This window comes from Gossypium raimondii, chromosome 5, assembly GCF_025698545.1.
Source record: "Gossypium raimondii isolate GPD5lz chromosome 5, ASM2569854v1, whole genome shotgun sequence".
Lineage (NCBI taxonomy): Eukaryota > Viridiplantae > Streptophyta > Magnoliopsida > Malvales > Malvaceae > Gossypium > Gossypium raimondii.
Window position 1 is genome coordinate 9,708,273 of NC_068569.1, and position 17,199 is coordinate 9,725,471.

At 35.2% G+C, this 17,199-nt stretch overlaps 4 protein-coding genes across 5 annotated transcripts; 3 read left to right on the top strand and 1 right to left on the bottom strand.

The window, feature by feature from the left end:
• Positions 1 to 99: 99 nt before the first annotated feature.
• Positions 100 to 2,162, bottom strand: LOC105767847 (uncharacterized). 2 transcript variants are annotated; one of them, XM_012587421.2, is made up of 4 exons: positions 1,624 to 2,162; positions 939 to 1,494; positions 586 to 677; positions 100 to 499 (listed from the first exon to the last, which is right to left on the bottom strand). In XM_012587421.2, the coding sequence occupies exons 1-4, from the start codon at positions 2,115 to 2,117 to the stop codon at positions 355 to 357; spliced, it is 1,287 nt and encodes a 428-aa protein (XP_012442875.1). In that variant the 5' UTR covers positions 2,118 to 2,162; the 3' UTR covers positions 100 to 354. The 2 variants fall into 2 exon arrangements, with proteins under 2 accessions (XP_012442875.1, XP_012442874.1); XM_012587420.2 differs by having other exon boundaries at positions 939 to 1,515.
• A 1,744-nt stretch (positions 2,163 to 3,906) lies between these two features.
• On the top strand, positions 3,907 to 5,372 carry LOC105771138 (SNF1-related protein kinase regulatory subunit gamma-like PV42a). Its single transcript, XM_012592542.2, has 3 exons — positions 3,907 to 4,381; positions 4,485 to 4,836; positions 4,918 to 5,372. Exons 1-3 carry the CDS (start codon positions 3,942 to 3,944, stop codon positions 5,239 to 5,241), a joined length of 1,116 nt encoding a protein of 371 aa, XP_012447996.1. The 5' UTR covers positions 3,907 to 3,941; the 3' UTR covers positions 5,242 to 5,372.
• Positions 5,373 to 5,904: 532 nt separating this feature from the next.
• LOC105765980 (phosphatidylcholine:diacylglycerol cholinephosphotransferase 1) lies at positions 5,905 to 7,513 on the top strand. Its single transcript, XM_012585271.2, has 3 exons — positions 5,905 to 6,580; positions 6,748 to 6,885; positions 7,069 to 7,513. The coding sequence occupies exons 1-3, from the start codon at positions 6,158 to 6,160 to the stop codon at positions 7,381 to 7,383; spliced, it is 876 nt and encodes a 291-aa protein (XP_012440725.1). The 5' UTR covers positions 5,905 to 6,157; the 3' UTR covers positions 7,384 to 7,513.
• Positions 7,514 to 7,997: 484 nt separating this feature from the next.
• Positions 7,998 to 10,292, top strand: LOC105770835 (palmitoyl-monogalactosyldiacylglycerol delta-7 desaturase, chloroplastic). The gene is made up of 5 exons (XM_012592189.2): positions 7,998 to 8,666; positions 8,745 to 8,885; positions 8,992 to 9,132; positions 9,638 to 9,744; positions 9,850 to 10,292. Exons 1-5 carry the CDS (start codon positions 8,094 to 8,096, stop codon positions 10,046 to 10,048), a joined length of 1,161 nt encoding a protein of 386 aa, XP_012447643.1. The 5' UTR covers positions 7,998 to 8,093; the 3' UTR covers positions 10,049 to 10,292.
• Positions 10,293 to 17,199: the final 6,907 nt, after the last annotated feature.

Genomic DNA, 17,199 nt, shown 5'->3' on the forward strand with positions numbered 1-17,199 from the left:
CATTATTATTATTTTGTAAAATGAACGCTTTTAAAAATTCTGTAAATATATAGCACTTTACACAACTATGATAAAAAGAAATAACACAACACGAGTAACTGATTCAATAGTTACTGATGTTACTATTTAAAATTATAGTGAACGAAAGGACTGAGATTGGCGTCTAAAAGCAAATCGTTTAAAAGGTACTCGTACAAGAAGGCATCAGTTAGGTCGGATGCCAAAATCCAAAATGGCATGGGTGAAATTAATCATGAAAGTCTATGCATGATTATCATACACTTCAATCAGTGAGTTCGAGCAGCAAGCTTAAAATAATTTACCATCATTTTCGTTAACAAAACAGAGTTAGGGTTACTCTTCGGCAGATGTCTTACTCCTTTTACGAGTTGCTATCTTCTTATTCTTCATATTGCTAGCAGTCATAAGTTTATAATCAGAGACAGGCAGTTCACTTAATTTTCCAAACCTTTGCCCATAAAAGTGCCACATCTCTGCCCTGATCCCATGTTGTCAAATGAGGAAATAAAACATCAGTAGAGATTTACTAAAAGTATGCCAGAGCGATGTTGTTAGATGACTTACCAATACGCCAAGAACTGAAATGGTGCATATTTTGCATAGATAAGCTCAACATCCCTTCCAACAGTCTGTACAGTACAACTTTTTGAATGAACCTGCACTTGCTCGGACTCTAGGTCAGTGTCGAATATGAATGCGTCTCATATGAGTATACTCAATTTATTTTATATGTTTTTGCTTATTGGGAAGATCATGCTTTCGTACCCATAGTCGAACATATGTTATATATGGTTCTTGGACATGGATACTTTAAAAGAAAAGAAGTTCAGGTAACATAAGATTAAACCGCTATAGAAAGCTGAAAAAGAAATTCTTCAACAAGGTACATTGGCTAGGGGAATGAATGGGTGATTTACCTGCTTTAAATGCCTGATAGTTTCAGAATCAGCTGGAATCACATGGTAAAATCCCATACACATGAGCACATTGGCACATGTGAAAGGACCGAATCCATCAATTTGACGCAGCCGCTGAGATAGCTTATCATAACTGGAGAAGCTTGTTTCCTTGCAATCTTCTTCCAGTTGCGTTAGTTGAATATTGCCTTGGACAACCCCTTGCGCAAGTTTCAATATTCGACTTGCTCGGTAGCCAAGATTGCAGCGTTTTGCAAGAAAACTTTCATCAAGGTTTGCTAGTTCTTCGGGACTGGGGAAGCTTCCCATGCCTACAAAGTCAAGGGGTTCTTGGGAAAGCTGAAGATCTGACACTGAATTATCTACTTTGGACTCTGTGAATTTGCTTTCTAAACGCATGGAAACTTTAGACACCCTCAACTTTCTCTTTGACTCCTTCCCTGCGGGCGTTTTAGGAATGAAATCATCTTCAGCAGCCTTTGAACTAGAAATTTGGTGTTGAATTTCAAACTGAAGCTCACAAAGTGCCTTAGCCATGCTCAAAGTTCTTGAAAACCTATAGAATGTAGGGGGTGCTCTTATTTAAATTTGGCCCCAGGTGTATATAGCGGCATTATATCAAATAGGTTAAGGACGGTGCAAAAAATTCAATGATGATGAAAGGATAATATATGAAAATACATACTGGCAGTTACAGAGAAGAATGCACTTGACCATGTCTTCAAATAGAGTAGGGGATCTGAAGACTCTCCCACTGAAACTCCTCAAATACTCAGTTGCTTCTTCTTCTCCATGTAATGCTTCCACAATGCTACGAAACTCTCTCACCTTGTTTTCCTCGGACTCCGACAACCGCAGCATTCTAGACACCTGGTTTAAAAGAGAGTGGCGGTGCGGTGGAGAGAGGGAGGATGCACCGTAAACGCGGAGGTAGAGAGTGGAAGAAGAAGAAGTGGGCGGCTGAGAGATGCGGACGGTGACTGTAAGAGGAGGAGAAGTGAGACGTAAAGGGCGAGAGAAGGAGCGGGAGATTGGATCCCAGTGGTTAGGGGCCAACATGAATAACCCATGGCTGCATATTGCCTTCTCTAGCTCGAATCCTTCCGCTGCTTCGCGTAGTGGCAACTCTACCAACAAGCTGCTACTGCCATTCCCATTATTCTCCTGCTCCTTCGCCATTTCTTTTTCTGTATTTCGACTTTTCACGGACTACTTTGCTTCTATTTTTTCTACCCCTTAAAAAGAAATATATATATATATATATATATATAGTATAAATATATGGTCGTATTTTTATATTCCACTTAAATAAATTATAATTTTTTGCAATTAATAAATTATATATGAAATTTTCAACAAATAAAAAACATTTACAACAGTTCATCCTTCTATTTTATATTTTATTTAGTTATTTAAAAATTAGAGTGAGAAAAACAACAAATTTTTATAATTTTTTAAAAAATCAGCACCTTTTTATAATAAAAAAAACGTAAGACATTGCAATCAAACTTGCGTTTTTCACTATTGTTGGTATAAAATTATAAAAAAAATTTATCTTTCATCACAATAGTATCACTAAACTAGTAAATATATTTATTTTCACCTTTAAAATTATCATTTAATTAAGTCTTGACTTAAATAAAAGATAATTAAATTTTTTATTAAATACCAGTTTATTGAATCGTATTATGATATTGTATAAAAAATTGGGAATTTTAAAAATTGAATCTTTATAGGTTAAAACATCATAATAGAATTGCTAAACGACTATTCTAACCCCTTCAGCTTAATTAATTTGTTGGGAGAAAAAAGTCAACAAGAAACATCTCAGTCAGAATGTCATCACTCAAAAGTATCTTGGTTGCATATTCCTAGTGGTCATGTGCCAAGCCCTCTTGGACTGACCCGAGTTCAGTTTCACAAAGACAAGACCGGACACATGTACTTGCTGCCGCCCATGGTCATTTATTAAGCAGCTACATACATTGTGCTCTAATGGGTTAGGCTTAGATATTTTCTTCACTTGCATCTATTTCAAGTTCCATCACATATTTACAGGAGCTTATAAAAGTCATGTTTCAACCAAATCCTTATCATCATCAAGTAATCCTAAGAAATCTCATGACAAGTCACATCAAATTTAACCTAACAAGAGAGCATATGAATAAATTATATCAACAAAGTAAAGTAACATGAATCTAGGAACTTCAGATTACATTCTCAAACAGGTTCCAAACGCAACAATTGCATGTATGTATAGCATGTGATGGCATTAAAGTAGTTGGCTTTGACTTTTTTTAAATGAAAACTTATTATATATTTGTTCGTATTTTGATTCTGGGGTGATGAAGTTTGGTCAATCATAAATGTTGTCTGCTGGCAATCTATGCAAAGCTTGAAAGATGGAAGTGTGTATTACCCCCAGTTTTGTTTTAGGGGAGGAGCACTGGGTTACAGGCAGCTTTTAGGATACACACGTATTGATATTGCTTTCAATACTTTAATCAGGAGGAGGGAATTAATCATTAATTAGCACGGAACTTGAAGTTTGCCTCTCTAATATTATCTTAACAAAAGCAATTAACTATAATTTCTGGGTTTTTAATTGATCTGTTTCATTGCTGGAAGATGGATTAATAACTAAGCTAGGTAGGTAGGCTCGTTCTCAAACTGGGCCTGGGTTCCACCACGTGTATCAATAGCCCATCTGCCACTCATCTTCTGCTAAGTGAATAATTGGGACCCAAGAAATGCCAAATGGCCACATAATCTGAAGGGCTTGCCACGTGTTACTTAAGGCCTTTGCCTCTTCTAGCACATCCCGCGTGGCTTCTCAAGCTTTAGCCATGCAAAACTAACTTTGACACGTGTATGTAATTATGGCTGCAACGAATAATCGCGTAAAATGATTTTCTTCGGACGGATAACCTTTCCTTCTATTATAAGTGGCGTAGTTTAGGCATCGGAATTAGCAAAACAGTTATACAAAGTACAAACCAAAAAATGCAGCAACGAAAGGACGAGCAAGAAGCCACTGCCGCTAAAACTACTCTGCGGTTACTGGAGAAGACGGTGAAAGATATGCTGGTGGACCAGGGGAGACTAGTGGAAGTACCTTACACGGCCACGCTAGGTGACACCATGAACGCATTGGTGGCCAACAAGGTGGTGGCGCTACCGGTTGCTGCGCCTCCAGGGCAATGGATAGGGGCTGGTGGCTCAATGATTTTGGAGTCTGATAAACAGACGGGGGCTGTGCGGAAGCACTACATAGGGATGGTTACCATGCTTGATATTGTGGCATATATTGCTGATGACGATGGTAGTAATGATCAGACAACGGACGTTGCTAATCTTGAGAAGAAGATGATGGTGCCGGTATCGTCGATTATAGGGCGCAGTTTTGAGGGACTTAGCTTATGGACTTTAAACCCAAACACAAAGTACGTATCTCTTTTATAACTTAAGAAACTTAATAGAGGATACTTTTTCCATACATTTCATGGCCAGTGAACTTATGGTAGTTTGTTGACCCGATTGGTGCAGCATTTTGGACTGTATGGAATTGTTTAGCAAGGGAATCCACAGGGCCTTGGTCCCAATGGACAGTCAAATGGAGAACATTCAAGGAGTTGAACTTGTGGAGTCTGCATCCAGCTATAAGATGCTTACACAAATGGACTTGCTGAAATTCCTCAAGGACCATGCCTCTGAATTGGGGGAGATATTATCAAGCAGCATAAAGGAAATAGGTTGCTTAAACCAGAATGTTTACGCCATAACCGATCGTACCAAAGTGATAGATGCCATCAAATGCTTGAGGACTGCTTTGCTCAATGCTGTCCCTATAGTTGAGTCCTCTAATGATTTTGAAGAAGATCACCGACAGCTCGTAGATGTAAGTCTCTCTCTTCTCAAGGAGTTTATTTAAATCATTTGATTAGGTCAATCCCATTTTCGTAATTCGTGTTAATACCAGGGCGAAGGAAGGAAGCCAATTGGAACATTTTCAGCAACAGATTTGAGGGGTTGCCATCTTTCGGCACTGCAGACATGGTTGCCTCTAAGGGCACTGGAATTCACCGAGCTAGTCTCAAGGAGCCCTTTATTTGCATCCAAGGAGGGGGTGTCGGCGCCAAAGGAAATGGTGAGTTGCCAGCCGCAGGCGGCCCTCGCAGAAGTAATTGAGAAGATCGTATCGAAGCATGTGCACCGAGTGTGGGTGGTTGATGAACAAGGATTACTTGCGGGGCTTGTTTCTCTCACCGATATAGTTGGAGCCCTCAGGGTTTCGTTGTTGTGAAAGATTGACGTCATGTGATCTTCCTAGTCTTGTTGAGAGACGTAAGATCTTAGAATCTTTGTTGTCTGCCTGTGCTTTCTGTATATTATAAAAACTTCCTACAAACCTAATTTTATTGTTGGTTAGCTTTTTCCTGTCGTGTATATTATTTTACTTACCTCACCAAAATATTCATGTGTTTTCAGACTTTTTTTAATCTGACTGAGCAATTAAATAATATTTTAAATCTTAAATTACGGTTTATTCAAAATAATAATTCAATTTAACATATTCAAATTAATAATAATAAATGGAATTAGACGCATGAATAAACTCTCATTAGCCTCAAATCCTACTACTACTATTATTATATTTAAATTTATATTTTAAACTCCGACCCAAATAAACTAAAGGGCAGATTTTCTGTTTAATGAATTATTCCCAAATAAAAATGTAAAGACATAAATCCCAATTCCATTATTCTCTTTGCAATTGCTCCTAGTTCAAAAGATGGTCTCTTTCTCCCTATAAAAGAAAGGCTGAGGTTAAATAAAAGTAAGTAAACTAACTCCGAGAGAAAACAATATTTAATTCGGGTTTTCAGGTGCGATTCGGTGGGTTCCAGCATTTCAATCGCGCTGGCGTTTTGATAGATCCGTATAAAAGGTTTTTTGGCCAAATCCCAAATTACAATCGTTTAAACAAACTGAGCAGAGGAAAAATCAAACCCACGATAAATCACCAATGAAATCAAACTTTTCTAAATTTTAACAAAAACGTTAAAAAAACTAAGTTTTCTCCCTTTTCTGGGATAATTCTCTCACCTACATTTCTTTGGAAACTTTGCCGTTGTATTTTTTCTTCCCTTTCCTTTTATATATATCCATCCCGCAGTATCTTCTTCTCATGTTTCGTTCTATTAGCACTGTTAACAACCATGAAACGGGTATCTTCCGCTAATGTTTTCAGTACCATCGCCACAACGACCCTTCTTACCTCTCCTTATAGACCTCCCGATAAGGGTAACTGCAAAAGCAACAACGTTAAAGTTATGGGTAATAAGAAAACAGGCGTTCATGGCAATGTTGCTGATTATCACGTTTTTAATGGCGGCGTTCATTCTGGGAAACCCTCTTTTATGAAGTGGACACTCAATGACGTTGTTAACGTGGTGAGATCTCATCGGATACCCTGTGTTTTCGCGGTGGGGATGGCGTTTTTCATGTACGTGGAGTACACGATCCGGATGGTGCCTCATTCCTCGCCGCCCTTGGACTGGGGGTTCCTCCTCACCCACTCTTTCCATCGCGCGTTGGCTTCGCGGCCGCTACTTAACACGGTTTTAGCAGCTCTTAATACGGTAGTTTAAAGCTTTTAATTTTTCTTTAAAGATCCTTTTTCTTTTTTCCCCTTTTTCTTGAATTTAATCGCTTGATGTACTTTGAATTTGTTTGCAATATTAAGCCAAAAAAAAAAAAAAAAGGTTTGAACCCACTCCAACTTTGGTTCCATTTATGTTGTGTTTAGGTGTTCGTTCTGATGCAGACAGTTTATATAGTATGGGCATGGGTAATCGAGGGTCGGCCAAGGGCTACAATCTCTGCTTTGTTCATGTTTACATGTCGTGGGATTCTTGGTTGCTCAACGCAGCTCCCATTACCTCAGGTTAATACTCCATTTTTATGTTTTTCCCTTTTCCAGTTTTTGTTTTATCTTTTTTTGGGCTAAGATAGCACTGTCTTTTATCTTCTTTTTTTTTTTTTTGTGTGTGTGTGTGTGTGTAGACATGAAATCGAGACTTTATTTTATAGATATTAATTTGATTGTAAATTGGCTGATGAATGGCAGGAATTTTTAGGGTCTGGGGTAGATTTTCCAGTAGGGAATGTGTCGTTTTTCCTTTTCTTCTCAGGGCACGTAGCCGGAGCAGTGATTGCATCGTTAGACATGAGACGAATGCAGAGACGGGGAATGGCTTGGTTATTTGACATTCTCAATGTGCTTCAATCACTCAGGCTGTTAGCTACCAGGGGTCACTATACTATTGATTTGGCTGTTGGCCTTGGTGCTGGAATTTTATTTGATTTTCTTGCTGGTAAATATGAACAAAGCAAGACAACGAAAACGTCCACTTTCTCTCGTTCCATGAAAGAGATTTGTTAACCCTTCACTCTTTTAATGATTTCCGGATTTAGATGCTACTCAGCAAGCTTCATATATGTATATATTTTCTATCATACTGTAAACATTATCATCTGGCATTGGTAAATGGCAAACACAAAACTCTCGCAAATTAAAAATTCCAAAAATTAAATATACCAATACCAAACATATATCTATTTTGATATTTCGAGTATGGTAACATAATTATTAAAGGGTCCGAAAACGATGGGATTTTGAGTGGTACCTATCACCGACCGTGTGGCCGAAAAGGGTCGAGTTGAGACGGAAAGAATGACCAAGTTGTTGCCATTCCTCGCACGCTTTTGCGGCTGTTTTTAACTTCGCTAGACAAAGAACTCAACTTGGCAAGATAGGAGGATAACTTTGCTTGGATAGGGAGAGAGAGGAGACCTACAAAAATATGTAAACCATGGCAACTAGATTAGTTAAAACAAGTAAAGGGCTAAAACAAACAAAACCTGACTACAAAAGTATATGGATGTCGTTTCACCACATCTCTTCTAATCTAAACAAGCAACAAATACCACCTTCCTTTTTCTATTATCCACAATTTCTTCCCGCATTTTAAAAGACTATATAATTTGACAATAACCCCAAAATCTTCAAATTTCGGCTTTAGCTACAAACCGACCATGGCTTCTATAAAACCCAGTTTTTCTTTTGAACCCACTAATTGAGTCGACACCATAATGGCTTTAATCATATCTGCATTGTTAAAGCCCAACTCCTTACCTTTTTCACTTCTTCAAAGAGTAACACCAACAGCCAAAACTAGACGTTTCTCTTGCAAAGTCCTAAACTCTGGCCATCCAGACTCGGAATTAAATCAAATACAGAGAAAGCAGAGTCCTTTGGGCTCAAGTTTGGTAACTCAATTACGTAGGAGTTACAGCAATGGGGAAGTGTCGGCTTTGGCTAATAGGGTGTCAGTTGTAGCAAAAGAACCAGACCATGATTTGAAAACCCAGGGTAGAATTTTGTTCTCTGATGTGGTGGTGCAAAAGAGGAGGGAAGTGTTTTGGAGGGGAAATTGGAACGCTTTGGATATAGCCTCTGCAGGTATTGTCTTGGCCATGCATTTACTCAGCCTTTGCGCACCTTTTTACTTCAATTGGCCTGCTTTTTGGCTTGCTGCTGGACTCTATTTGGTATCTGGACTGGGGATTACATTGTCTTTCCATAGAAATCTTTCTCATAGAAGCTTCAAGCTTCCGAAATGGCTGGAGTACTTGTTTGCTTATTGTGGAGTACAAGCACTTCAGGTCTGTTCTTTTCAATTCCTTGAGAAATACTTCCATGCGAATGGCAATCTCATTTGATTGTTGGTTTGGGGATTTCAGGGGAATCCAATTGATTGGGTTAGCACACACAGGTACCACCACCAATTTTGTGATTCTGAGAGAGACCCCCATAGCCCCATTGAAGGGTTTTGGTTTAGCCACATGAACTGGCTCTTCGATACCAGCACTGTAATTGAAAAGGTACGTCTATTTCTCTATCTCTTCCTCAAACATGTAAGGTCTCATATATATATATATATATATATATATATATATTCATTGTTTTGTATCAATGGAACATTTACAGCGTGGAGATTCAACCAATGTTGGGGATTTAGAGAAGCAACCCTTCTACAGGTTCCTTCAAAGTACCTATATCCTTCATCCAATCGCACTTGGAGCTTTGCTATATGCTCTTGGTGGGTTCCCATTCCTAGTCTGGGGAATGGTAAGCATGTTCCTCAATTTCTCTATCATTCTATATTTTGAGGATTAGCCTATTTTGTTTGATTAGTGGGCCTTCCACTTGCCACAGAGCTAGTGGACCTACTTTCACGTGAACAGAACATAGCCCAAAATGACAGAAAGTTGAGAAAGCAAAGCATGCTAAATTCTAGCTTGTGGACTGGATCAGAAGCTGGAAAAGTCTTATCCACTTGATTCTTTAAGCTCTGCCATGCTTATATTGATGAAGTTTCGACAGTTTAACCAAAACATAACAAAAGAATAAATAAGAGTACATTTAAGAACAGTACAAGGCTAACGCTGTAAGAATCTTGAGGTTGAGGTTGAGGTTGTCATGCCTGTTGTGTTACATTTTGATTAGTAAGAATGAAGATGAAACAAATTTGGGTTGGAGCAGTTTCTATAAAATTTAATTTTCCACATGTGAAACGTGCATTAGTGAAGAGACATAAGCTCATCTGCATGCGTTGACATGAAACAATTGGCAGGGTGTGAGGACAATATGGGTATACCACATCACTTGGCTTGTAAATTCAGCTTCCCATGTGTGGGGGAGGCAAGCATGGAATACTGGTGATCTGTCCAAGAACAATTGGTACTTTTACTGACTTCCCTCGCTCATATATATTTATACATATATATGGTTCTTGTCTGTTGATATCTTTTTATCAAGGTAGTGGTAAAGAATGTTTTCTTTCAGGTGGGTGGCATTGCTTGCATTCGGAGAAGGTTGGCACAATAATCACCATGCATTTGAATACTCAGCCCGACATGGTCTGGAGTGGTGGCAGCTGGATTTGACATGGTATGTAATCAAGTTTCTTCAAGTTGTTGGAGTAGCAACTGAGATTAAGCTACCTTCTCAACTTCACAAGCAAAAGATGGCTTTCAACAACTGAGGTGTCTCTATTGGAAACCCTTCTATTCTAATCTTCAGGGCCTCAGGCCTTCATTTAAAGGAGCTTGCTTAACAATGATGACCCTTAGCTGTGAACTAGATTTTTTCACTCTTTACCTGAATTCAAGTTCCATTATCAACAGCCTACCCCCAAAGTTCTTAAGGCTTGAAACTGCAACATTTCGCTGTGTTTGTTGAGACCTGTTGCAATAAATATAAAGGTTGAACCATAGTTAATTTATAAATTTGATTCTTTTCATTGTTAATAAGTATTTATTATTTATTATTATAAAGTTTTTATGCCTGCAATTATCATAATTAATTCCAGGCGATCGTAAATATTAAAATTATTAGGAGATTAAAAATCAAAAGACTAATCTGAATTTAACATTAAAATTAGGTATGGATGAATTGTGAATATTTATTATATTAGGAATACAGCCTCGCTATGCATGACTTGTCTTTTCAGTATTATTTATTTAATAATTAAAATTATAAAATAAATGTTCAATATATCAAATTTTATTATTTTTATTTTTAAGATTTTAACTTTTTAATTATATGGTTTTTTTATAATTTAGGAATTTAGATTTATGGGTAGAATTTTTATTTTACTAAACGCAAAATAATGTTTAATAATTTTTGATAATAATATTTAATACTTTTTTGAAAGTATTTTTAATTTTATTAAGAAATGAAATATTTAAGTATACAATTTACCAACATGTTTTAAGTAAAATTCTTTTCAAAAGTATTATGAAAATAAAAAGCAAATTACAAAAAAAAAACTCTCACAATTAAAATATAAGGGTAAAAGTTTCAATAAATGTAATTTAGTAATTAATACTAAAAAGTAAAATGCATTATGAAAAAAAAGGTAAATACCAATAATTCAATTTTTTATAGAGATAATTCAACTTTTAAATTGATAGATTAATTGGAAAATTAGAGAGATTAAAATGACTAATAACCTTAATTACTCTAAAAGAATTAAAGCAATTGTGAAGAGAAAGACCATTTTAACTCTAAAGACTCCAAAGGGGTAAGTGTTATTAATTGGATATAATATTCGATTTTTTTTTTGAAAGGTTTTATTTTATTTTATTTTGTGAATGAACAAACTATCTAAATGAAATTAATATAGACAAAAATTTACTATTGTATCAATTTTAAGAACAAGTAGTAATTCTTTAGGAATGTCTTTGAACACCTGCGTATCTGTACTCCTTTCTGTAGCCATATTAGCAATGTGATCTGCAACTTGGTTTCTTTCCCTTGGAATATGCTTTATCTTCTATTGTTGCAATGCTTGTAAGCTTATATGGATTGTAACGTCCCATTTTTGCCCGGGGCCCAATATGACCCAAACCAAAACCAAGCAGAAATTAAAACCCAATTAGAATGCCGGTCCATTTACAACAGGCCCAATATGGCCCAACAAAACCCAAAACAAAAAACAAGCCTAGAGTCCTAACCCAAATCAAAATTAACCCTAGCCCAAAACTAAACCCTTTTTAGCCAAAAAACCCCTAGGTGCGCCGCACCTAGGTCTGCCCCTAGCCGCCAGCCTCCTTGCACGCCCTCTGCCACCATTGTCGGCCACGGGTACCTACAGAAGAAAGGATCACACGCAACAACACAATTCAAATCGCAAACGACAAAAAAATAGAAGTTTAAGGATTTTAAAATCGGTTATATAAGCCGAATACGAGCACTGTAATGATTTCTTCCTTTTTTACGAACATTAGAAAAATAAAAACAGAAAACAAGTTTCGAAGGTATATTTTCTTTTTTTTCTATTTTTTTTACATACAACTAGTAAGAACAAAGAAAGAGAAAGAAAAACCTCGCCTGGAATAGCCCCTCAAGTCCGGTCGTCGGAGTCCCTTTTCCCGTTGTCGGAATCGGACCTAAAAGGAGGGCTAAGGGTGCCCTCTCCTGGTCTTTTAGGCCAAAGAAGGTTGGATCTTTGAGCGCACCAAAAAACCGGGGTTGAAACGCCTCTTTTGCGCAACGCCGGCCACTGGTCACGGTGGCGCTACGGCGCCGCTCACGGCAGAAACTCTAGGTCAAACGGGGTGGGGAGCTCTCTGAAATTTTTTTTAAATGAGATGAAACTGATTTTCTTTGGTTTTTTATTTTATTTTATACTAAGTATGAAACGACGCCGTTTTGGGCTTAAGCAGCCATGGCCTAAATGACGTCGTTTTACATCATTCCCCCCCAATAACCGCGCGCGCGGCCCTACCCGCTAGGGGATCCGCACGTTTTGGCTTTGAGGGGATATTTGCGCAATCGGCCCCTCCTGCTTTGCGGCGTGTTCAATGCGATCCTTTTTTATTTTGATTTTTGATTTTGGCCACAAAGTTTGCTTCCGATTCAATTTGGTCCTTCGACCATGCGCAGATGCTGCCCCCTAAAGCGGCGCCGTTTAAAGGAAGGGGAATATTTCCGTTTTGGTCCTCGGCCTTCGCGCACCTTTGATTTTGGTCCTATTCGTTTATTTTATTACAGTTTTTACTTTAAATTCCATTTTTGTCCCGATTTAATCCCTAATATGTTTTATTTTAACGTTAACATTTTTTCTTCATATTATCATTTTTAACAGTTTTATTTTATATATATATTTTATTTATTCATTTTTTTAATTTTATAAACATTATTTATAATAAACCGTACTATATCATTTTAGATATTAAGTGTTTTAAATTATTCCATATATTATTTATGTTGCAATGCTATATATGTTATGTTATCTTAAACGTTTCATAGATTATCTATGTTAGATTATGTGTATTATTTCGTTTACTCGTATTTTCATGCTATGGTAATTCATTCGTATATCATGTTGTTCAAAAATTATTTCACCATATTATAAATTGTCACCCCCATCAACGCAACCCTTTTGTTCACGCATTATTTCAAACATTACATTTTTTACCCAAACATGCAAAAATGAAAATTTCATATAAGGCAATATTTTGTGTATTGGCGATTTGAGAAAATTGTACCCTAACTTACGGGATTTCGATTTTCCTCGATAAATTCAAATACATGGATCTTTTCAAACAAAAGTTTTTAAATGTTCTCGGTAATTAAAGATCGTGTTCTAACTTACGGAATATGGTCTTTTCTAAAATCGAGATAATCGAATGTCTTTCAAATAAGTAAATTTTTCAGCATGTATTCTCGTATCGGGAATTCGATACGTTATGTCGTAACGCATTGGATATGACATGTTGTTTTCTCGATATGAGGATTTTTCTAAAAATAATAAAGGCGATATTTTGCATTTGGAAATTCGAGAAAGCGTGCCCTAACGTGCTGGGTTTCGATTTCTCATTTGACCAAATAGCCAAATATCCTCTTAAAACTTCAAAGTATGGGTTTTTAAAACCATAAGGTGATCTTAGTTTTGATGGTTTAAAGTATCGTGTCCTAATGTGCTGGATGTGATATTCCTTCAGAACAAGAGAATCTTAAATTTCAATCCATGTTATTCGAGTTTTTTTTAAGAATCGTATTTTTAAAACTCTTCAAAATTTTCAATCTTCGGCACTAAGACACTAATTAATCAACTAGGTACCAATTTTAGGCACATCGAGGGTTCTAATCCTTCCTCGTGTGTAACCGACTCCCGAACCCGTTTTTCTGGATTTTTGTAGACCGAAAAATAATGTTTTAATAAATCAAACTATTTATTAGAACGATCAAATTGCTAGGTGATCCGATCACACCTCATTAAAAAAAGGATTGGTGGCGACTCCCGTGTTCGTTTTCATTTTCAAAATCCAAGTCGACCCCGTTTTTACAAGAAAATAGTGTCAACATGGATCCTTCGTATCAACGTTGTCGATGAATTTGCTAAGTGTACATCTTGAATAACTTTGACGACCTCTAGATTATCAATGTGGATCACTTCTTTTTGATACCCTCTTCTTTAGATGAGAGTCAATCTATCTAAGATACCCCAAAGTTCAACATAAAAAACTGAACATAATCTCAAATAACGATTGAAACCCGCTATCCATTCCCCTTCTTGCTTAAACGCTAACCCCAGCAACAACCTGCATCAGTGAATAGATGACTCCAATTACCGTTAAATATAATACTCATCAACTAGAATTATTAATTCTCTTTTCGTTACAAATTTTATTTTGTAACTGATTTTTGAGTTCAACTTTACTGTTTACATTTCTAAACATTAAATGATATTATTATGGTGTAATCATTTTGTAAATTATTAATTAATTTAGATTGAAAACGTGTGAATGAATTAAATTTATTTAATATACACCATATTATATAAATATAGAAAATGTCCAAATCACACTTAATTTTTTTCTTTTTATAACCTATGCTTTTTGAGCATTAGAACAAAAATCAAAGCAATATTCTCATAGTTAATTAAGAAAGTATTAAAAATTTAAATTTAATAAGTTATCCAAATGACCATAAAAAAATGAAAGATAAACTTTCATTTTGTAACCTTTATATAGAAAAATATTTAAGTTTTAGGAGATTGAAAGTTCAAATAATACACTAAAACTATATTTATAATTGGTCAAATACCTTATTACTTTATAATACATGAATTTTAACTATTTAAAAATATTTTTCAGTTATTAAAAAAACAATGAGATTTTATGATCAAAATGACAACCTCTAAGAAACTAATTAAAAGGCACAATTAAGAATAACCTTTAAAGTTCAATAAATAAATTAAATTAATAGTAGTAAAAAGCTCGTAATTTTAATAATTTTATTTAAAAACCTTAAATTACCCTACTCACTCTTGATGGAGTTGAAAATAAATATATAAATGAATTTATTTAGCCATTAAGTAGAAATTAGCAAATCACAAATAATTAAAATAGAACAATAAATTTTAAAATTATATTTGAACATTAAGTAGCAACAAAATCACAAACAATTTAAATGTAAAAAAATTTAGAAATTATAAAAAATTATTTCTTTTCCAAAATACCTAAATTATTATACTGCCTAAATTACCTCATTTACTTTTAATGGCTGACAAAGGAGCGTTATGTGATTACTATACTACTGCTTTAGATTTAGTCACGTTTAGGGTATTTGAGAGGTCAACGAAACTTGGACATGCAGCCAGAATATTGGGTATATATTTGATGTATTTTTGAATAAAAACATATTCTTTATTCAAAAGATAATCATGTAATGTCATCCCATCCATAGATGTAATGCAATTGTCAAAGATGTCATAATTTGGCTTTTGTTTAACTTAACTAGTTTTTACATTTTTCGACAAGTTTTGATTTTCCTTAAACATAAATTTTGAATATCGCACAGGTGGGTGATGTATAAAGGCAATAGAGGAAAATTGTGGGAATCATAATCTATATTATAGCATCATCAATTTGACTAACATCTTTTAAAGCAAAAGAATATATTCATTTTCTTTTTAAAGTTTGTCATTGTATTTATTATTTAAAAAATTGTAATTAAAGCATAATCTTTGATATGTTTAAAAATATTGAGCAGTAAAACGTTCCATCGTACATTGTAACATAGTATCCTAACCAAAGAAACGTAAGGCATGAAATGATTTGGTGGAAATTAAGTCCACCAAACTCAATTATGAGGGGAATGGGGCAGCAACACCCCACACCCTCCACTAATTATATGATTCCATCAAAAGTCTGTATCATTCCTCCATCTCATTTTCGCATTTACTACAAATTCATTCTTTTCCATCAAAATATTTTAAGGTATCATTTTTTTTTAATTTGGTTTTTCTGTTAAGTATAGTTAAATATCTAACGTTCTGCTAACTATCTATTCAATCGTAACTTCAAAAAATTTACAAATAATCTAAATTTGATCCTAAATTAAAAATATATAAAAATACATAAATATTTTGAATAATTTTAAAATATATATAAAAATAAAAATATGCATAAATATTTTTGTTATAACTGGGGTAACCAACGTAAAAACACTAAACAGCAAAGAATCAGAAAGAAAAAAACTGTACATAGAGATTTTCAGATATTTTTAAAAAAATCAACTCCAATTTGTGAGGCGCGTTACAGTTCAAACTCTCAACCGGCTTTGCCTTCTTTTTATTTTCTCCCTGTGAAAGAGGTCACTGCTTAAAAAGTTCTAAACAGTGAAAAATGTCGGTAGTCGATTATAATTCTAAAATGGCTCTTTTCTTCTTCTTTTTCAATTATTTGTTTGAATTATAAGAAGATTTGACAGATCGTCCATGAATTTGTCTTTGTTGAAAAATATGGATCCGTATGTCTCATGCATAGTGGCACCTTAATGTTCTTTGACAGTTTCACATGAGTTTTGGAGGGGATAGAGGTGTTCATGGGCCAGGCGGCCGCGCCCATGACTTGCTTGAAATATGAGAGGGTTCGGGTAAAAATATAAGCTCGAAATATGGGTTTGGGCAAAAAAACGAGTCACGTCCTGATCCGAATATAATAAATATTTATTTTTTATTTTAAAAATAATATTTTGGTGTTTATTAAAAAATGGGCCAGACCGGACTCGGGCCTAGAAATTTTTTTAGGCCGGGTTTGAATAAAATTTTAAGCTTATATTTCGGGTCGGGACAGGCCTGGGCCTAGGACACGTGCCAATTTTTTTCCTGGGCGTAGCCCAGCCCATGGACACCTCTAGAGGGGGCTGTTAGGTTCTTGGTTTTGTTGCACATTATTATGTGTTATATAAGCTATTTGTTCATTACGTATTATTAGTTTTCGAACCATATTATATAAGTAATAAAAAAACACATTTAGCTAAATGGTACATATAGATCCAAAACGTTAAAAGTTGGTGTTAATTACATAAAATGATTTCTATGGTTTTTTCATCATTCTTTCAACATTTTTATTCTATATGGTATACGGAATTAAATTAGATATAGATTCTTAATTTAATCCCTTCTTTTATGAACACTCCAGTTTAAGATAAAACTAATGTTTTAACTGCATGCAATAATAAGCATCAATGTGTTGTTTCATAATAAGTTGCTTTATTTTATATTAATGGTCTAAAATAATAATTAGTGTTGGTAGGAATACACTGATATTTTAAAAACCAAATAAGTAATGACAACTGACAGTCTAATTCCTACTAATTAAGGTCCGACCACTTTAAAAT

Coding starts and splice junctions, on each gene's coding strand:
- LOC105767847 (XM_012587420.2), bottom strand. CDS start 2,117: ATGGCGAAGGAGCAGGAGAATAATGGGAATGGCAGTAGCAGCTTGTTG. Junction 1,516..1,623: donor ATTCTTCTCTGTAACTGCCA/GTATGTATTTTC, acceptor AATTTAAATAAG/AGCACCCCCTACATTCTATA. Junction 500..585: donor TTTCAGTTCTTGGCGTATTG/GTAAGTCATCTA, acceptor ACATGGGATCAG/GGCAGAGATGTGGCACTTTT.
- LOC105771138 (XM_012592542.2), top strand. CDS start 3,942: ATGCAGCAACGAAAGGACGAGCAAGAAGCCACTGCCGCTAAAACTACT. Junction 4,382..4,484: donor ACTTTAAACCCAAACACAAA/GTACGTATCTCT, acceptor CGATTGGTGCAG/CATTTTGGACTGTATGGAAT. Junction 4,837..4,917: donor ATCACCGACAGCTCGTAGAT/GTAAGTCTCTCT, acceptor TGTTAATACCAG/GGCGAAGGAAGGAAGCCAAT.
- LOC105765980 (XM_012585271.2), top strand. CDS start 6,158: ATGAAACGGGTATCTTCCGCTAATGTTTTCAGTACCATCGCCACAACG. Junction 6,581..6,747: donor TTTTAGCAGCTCTTAATACG/GTAGTTTAAAGC, acceptor TGTTGTGTTTAG/GTGTTCGTTCTGATGCAGAC. Junction 6,886..7,068: donor CGCAGCTCCCATTACCTCAG/GTTAATACTCCA, acceptor GATGAATGGCAG/GAATTTTTAGGGTCTGGGGT.
- LOC105770835 (XM_012592189.2), top strand. CDS start 8,094: ATGGCTTTAATCATATCTGCATTGTTAAAGCCCAACTCCTTACCTTTT. Junction 8,886..8,991: donor CCAGCACTGTAATTGAAAAG/GTACGTCTATTT, acceptor GAACATTTACAG/CGTGGAGATTCAACCAATGT. Junction 9,133..9,637: donor CATTCCTAGTCTGGGGAATG/GTAAGCATGTTC, acceptor AACAATTGGCAG/GGTGTGAGGACAATATGGGT.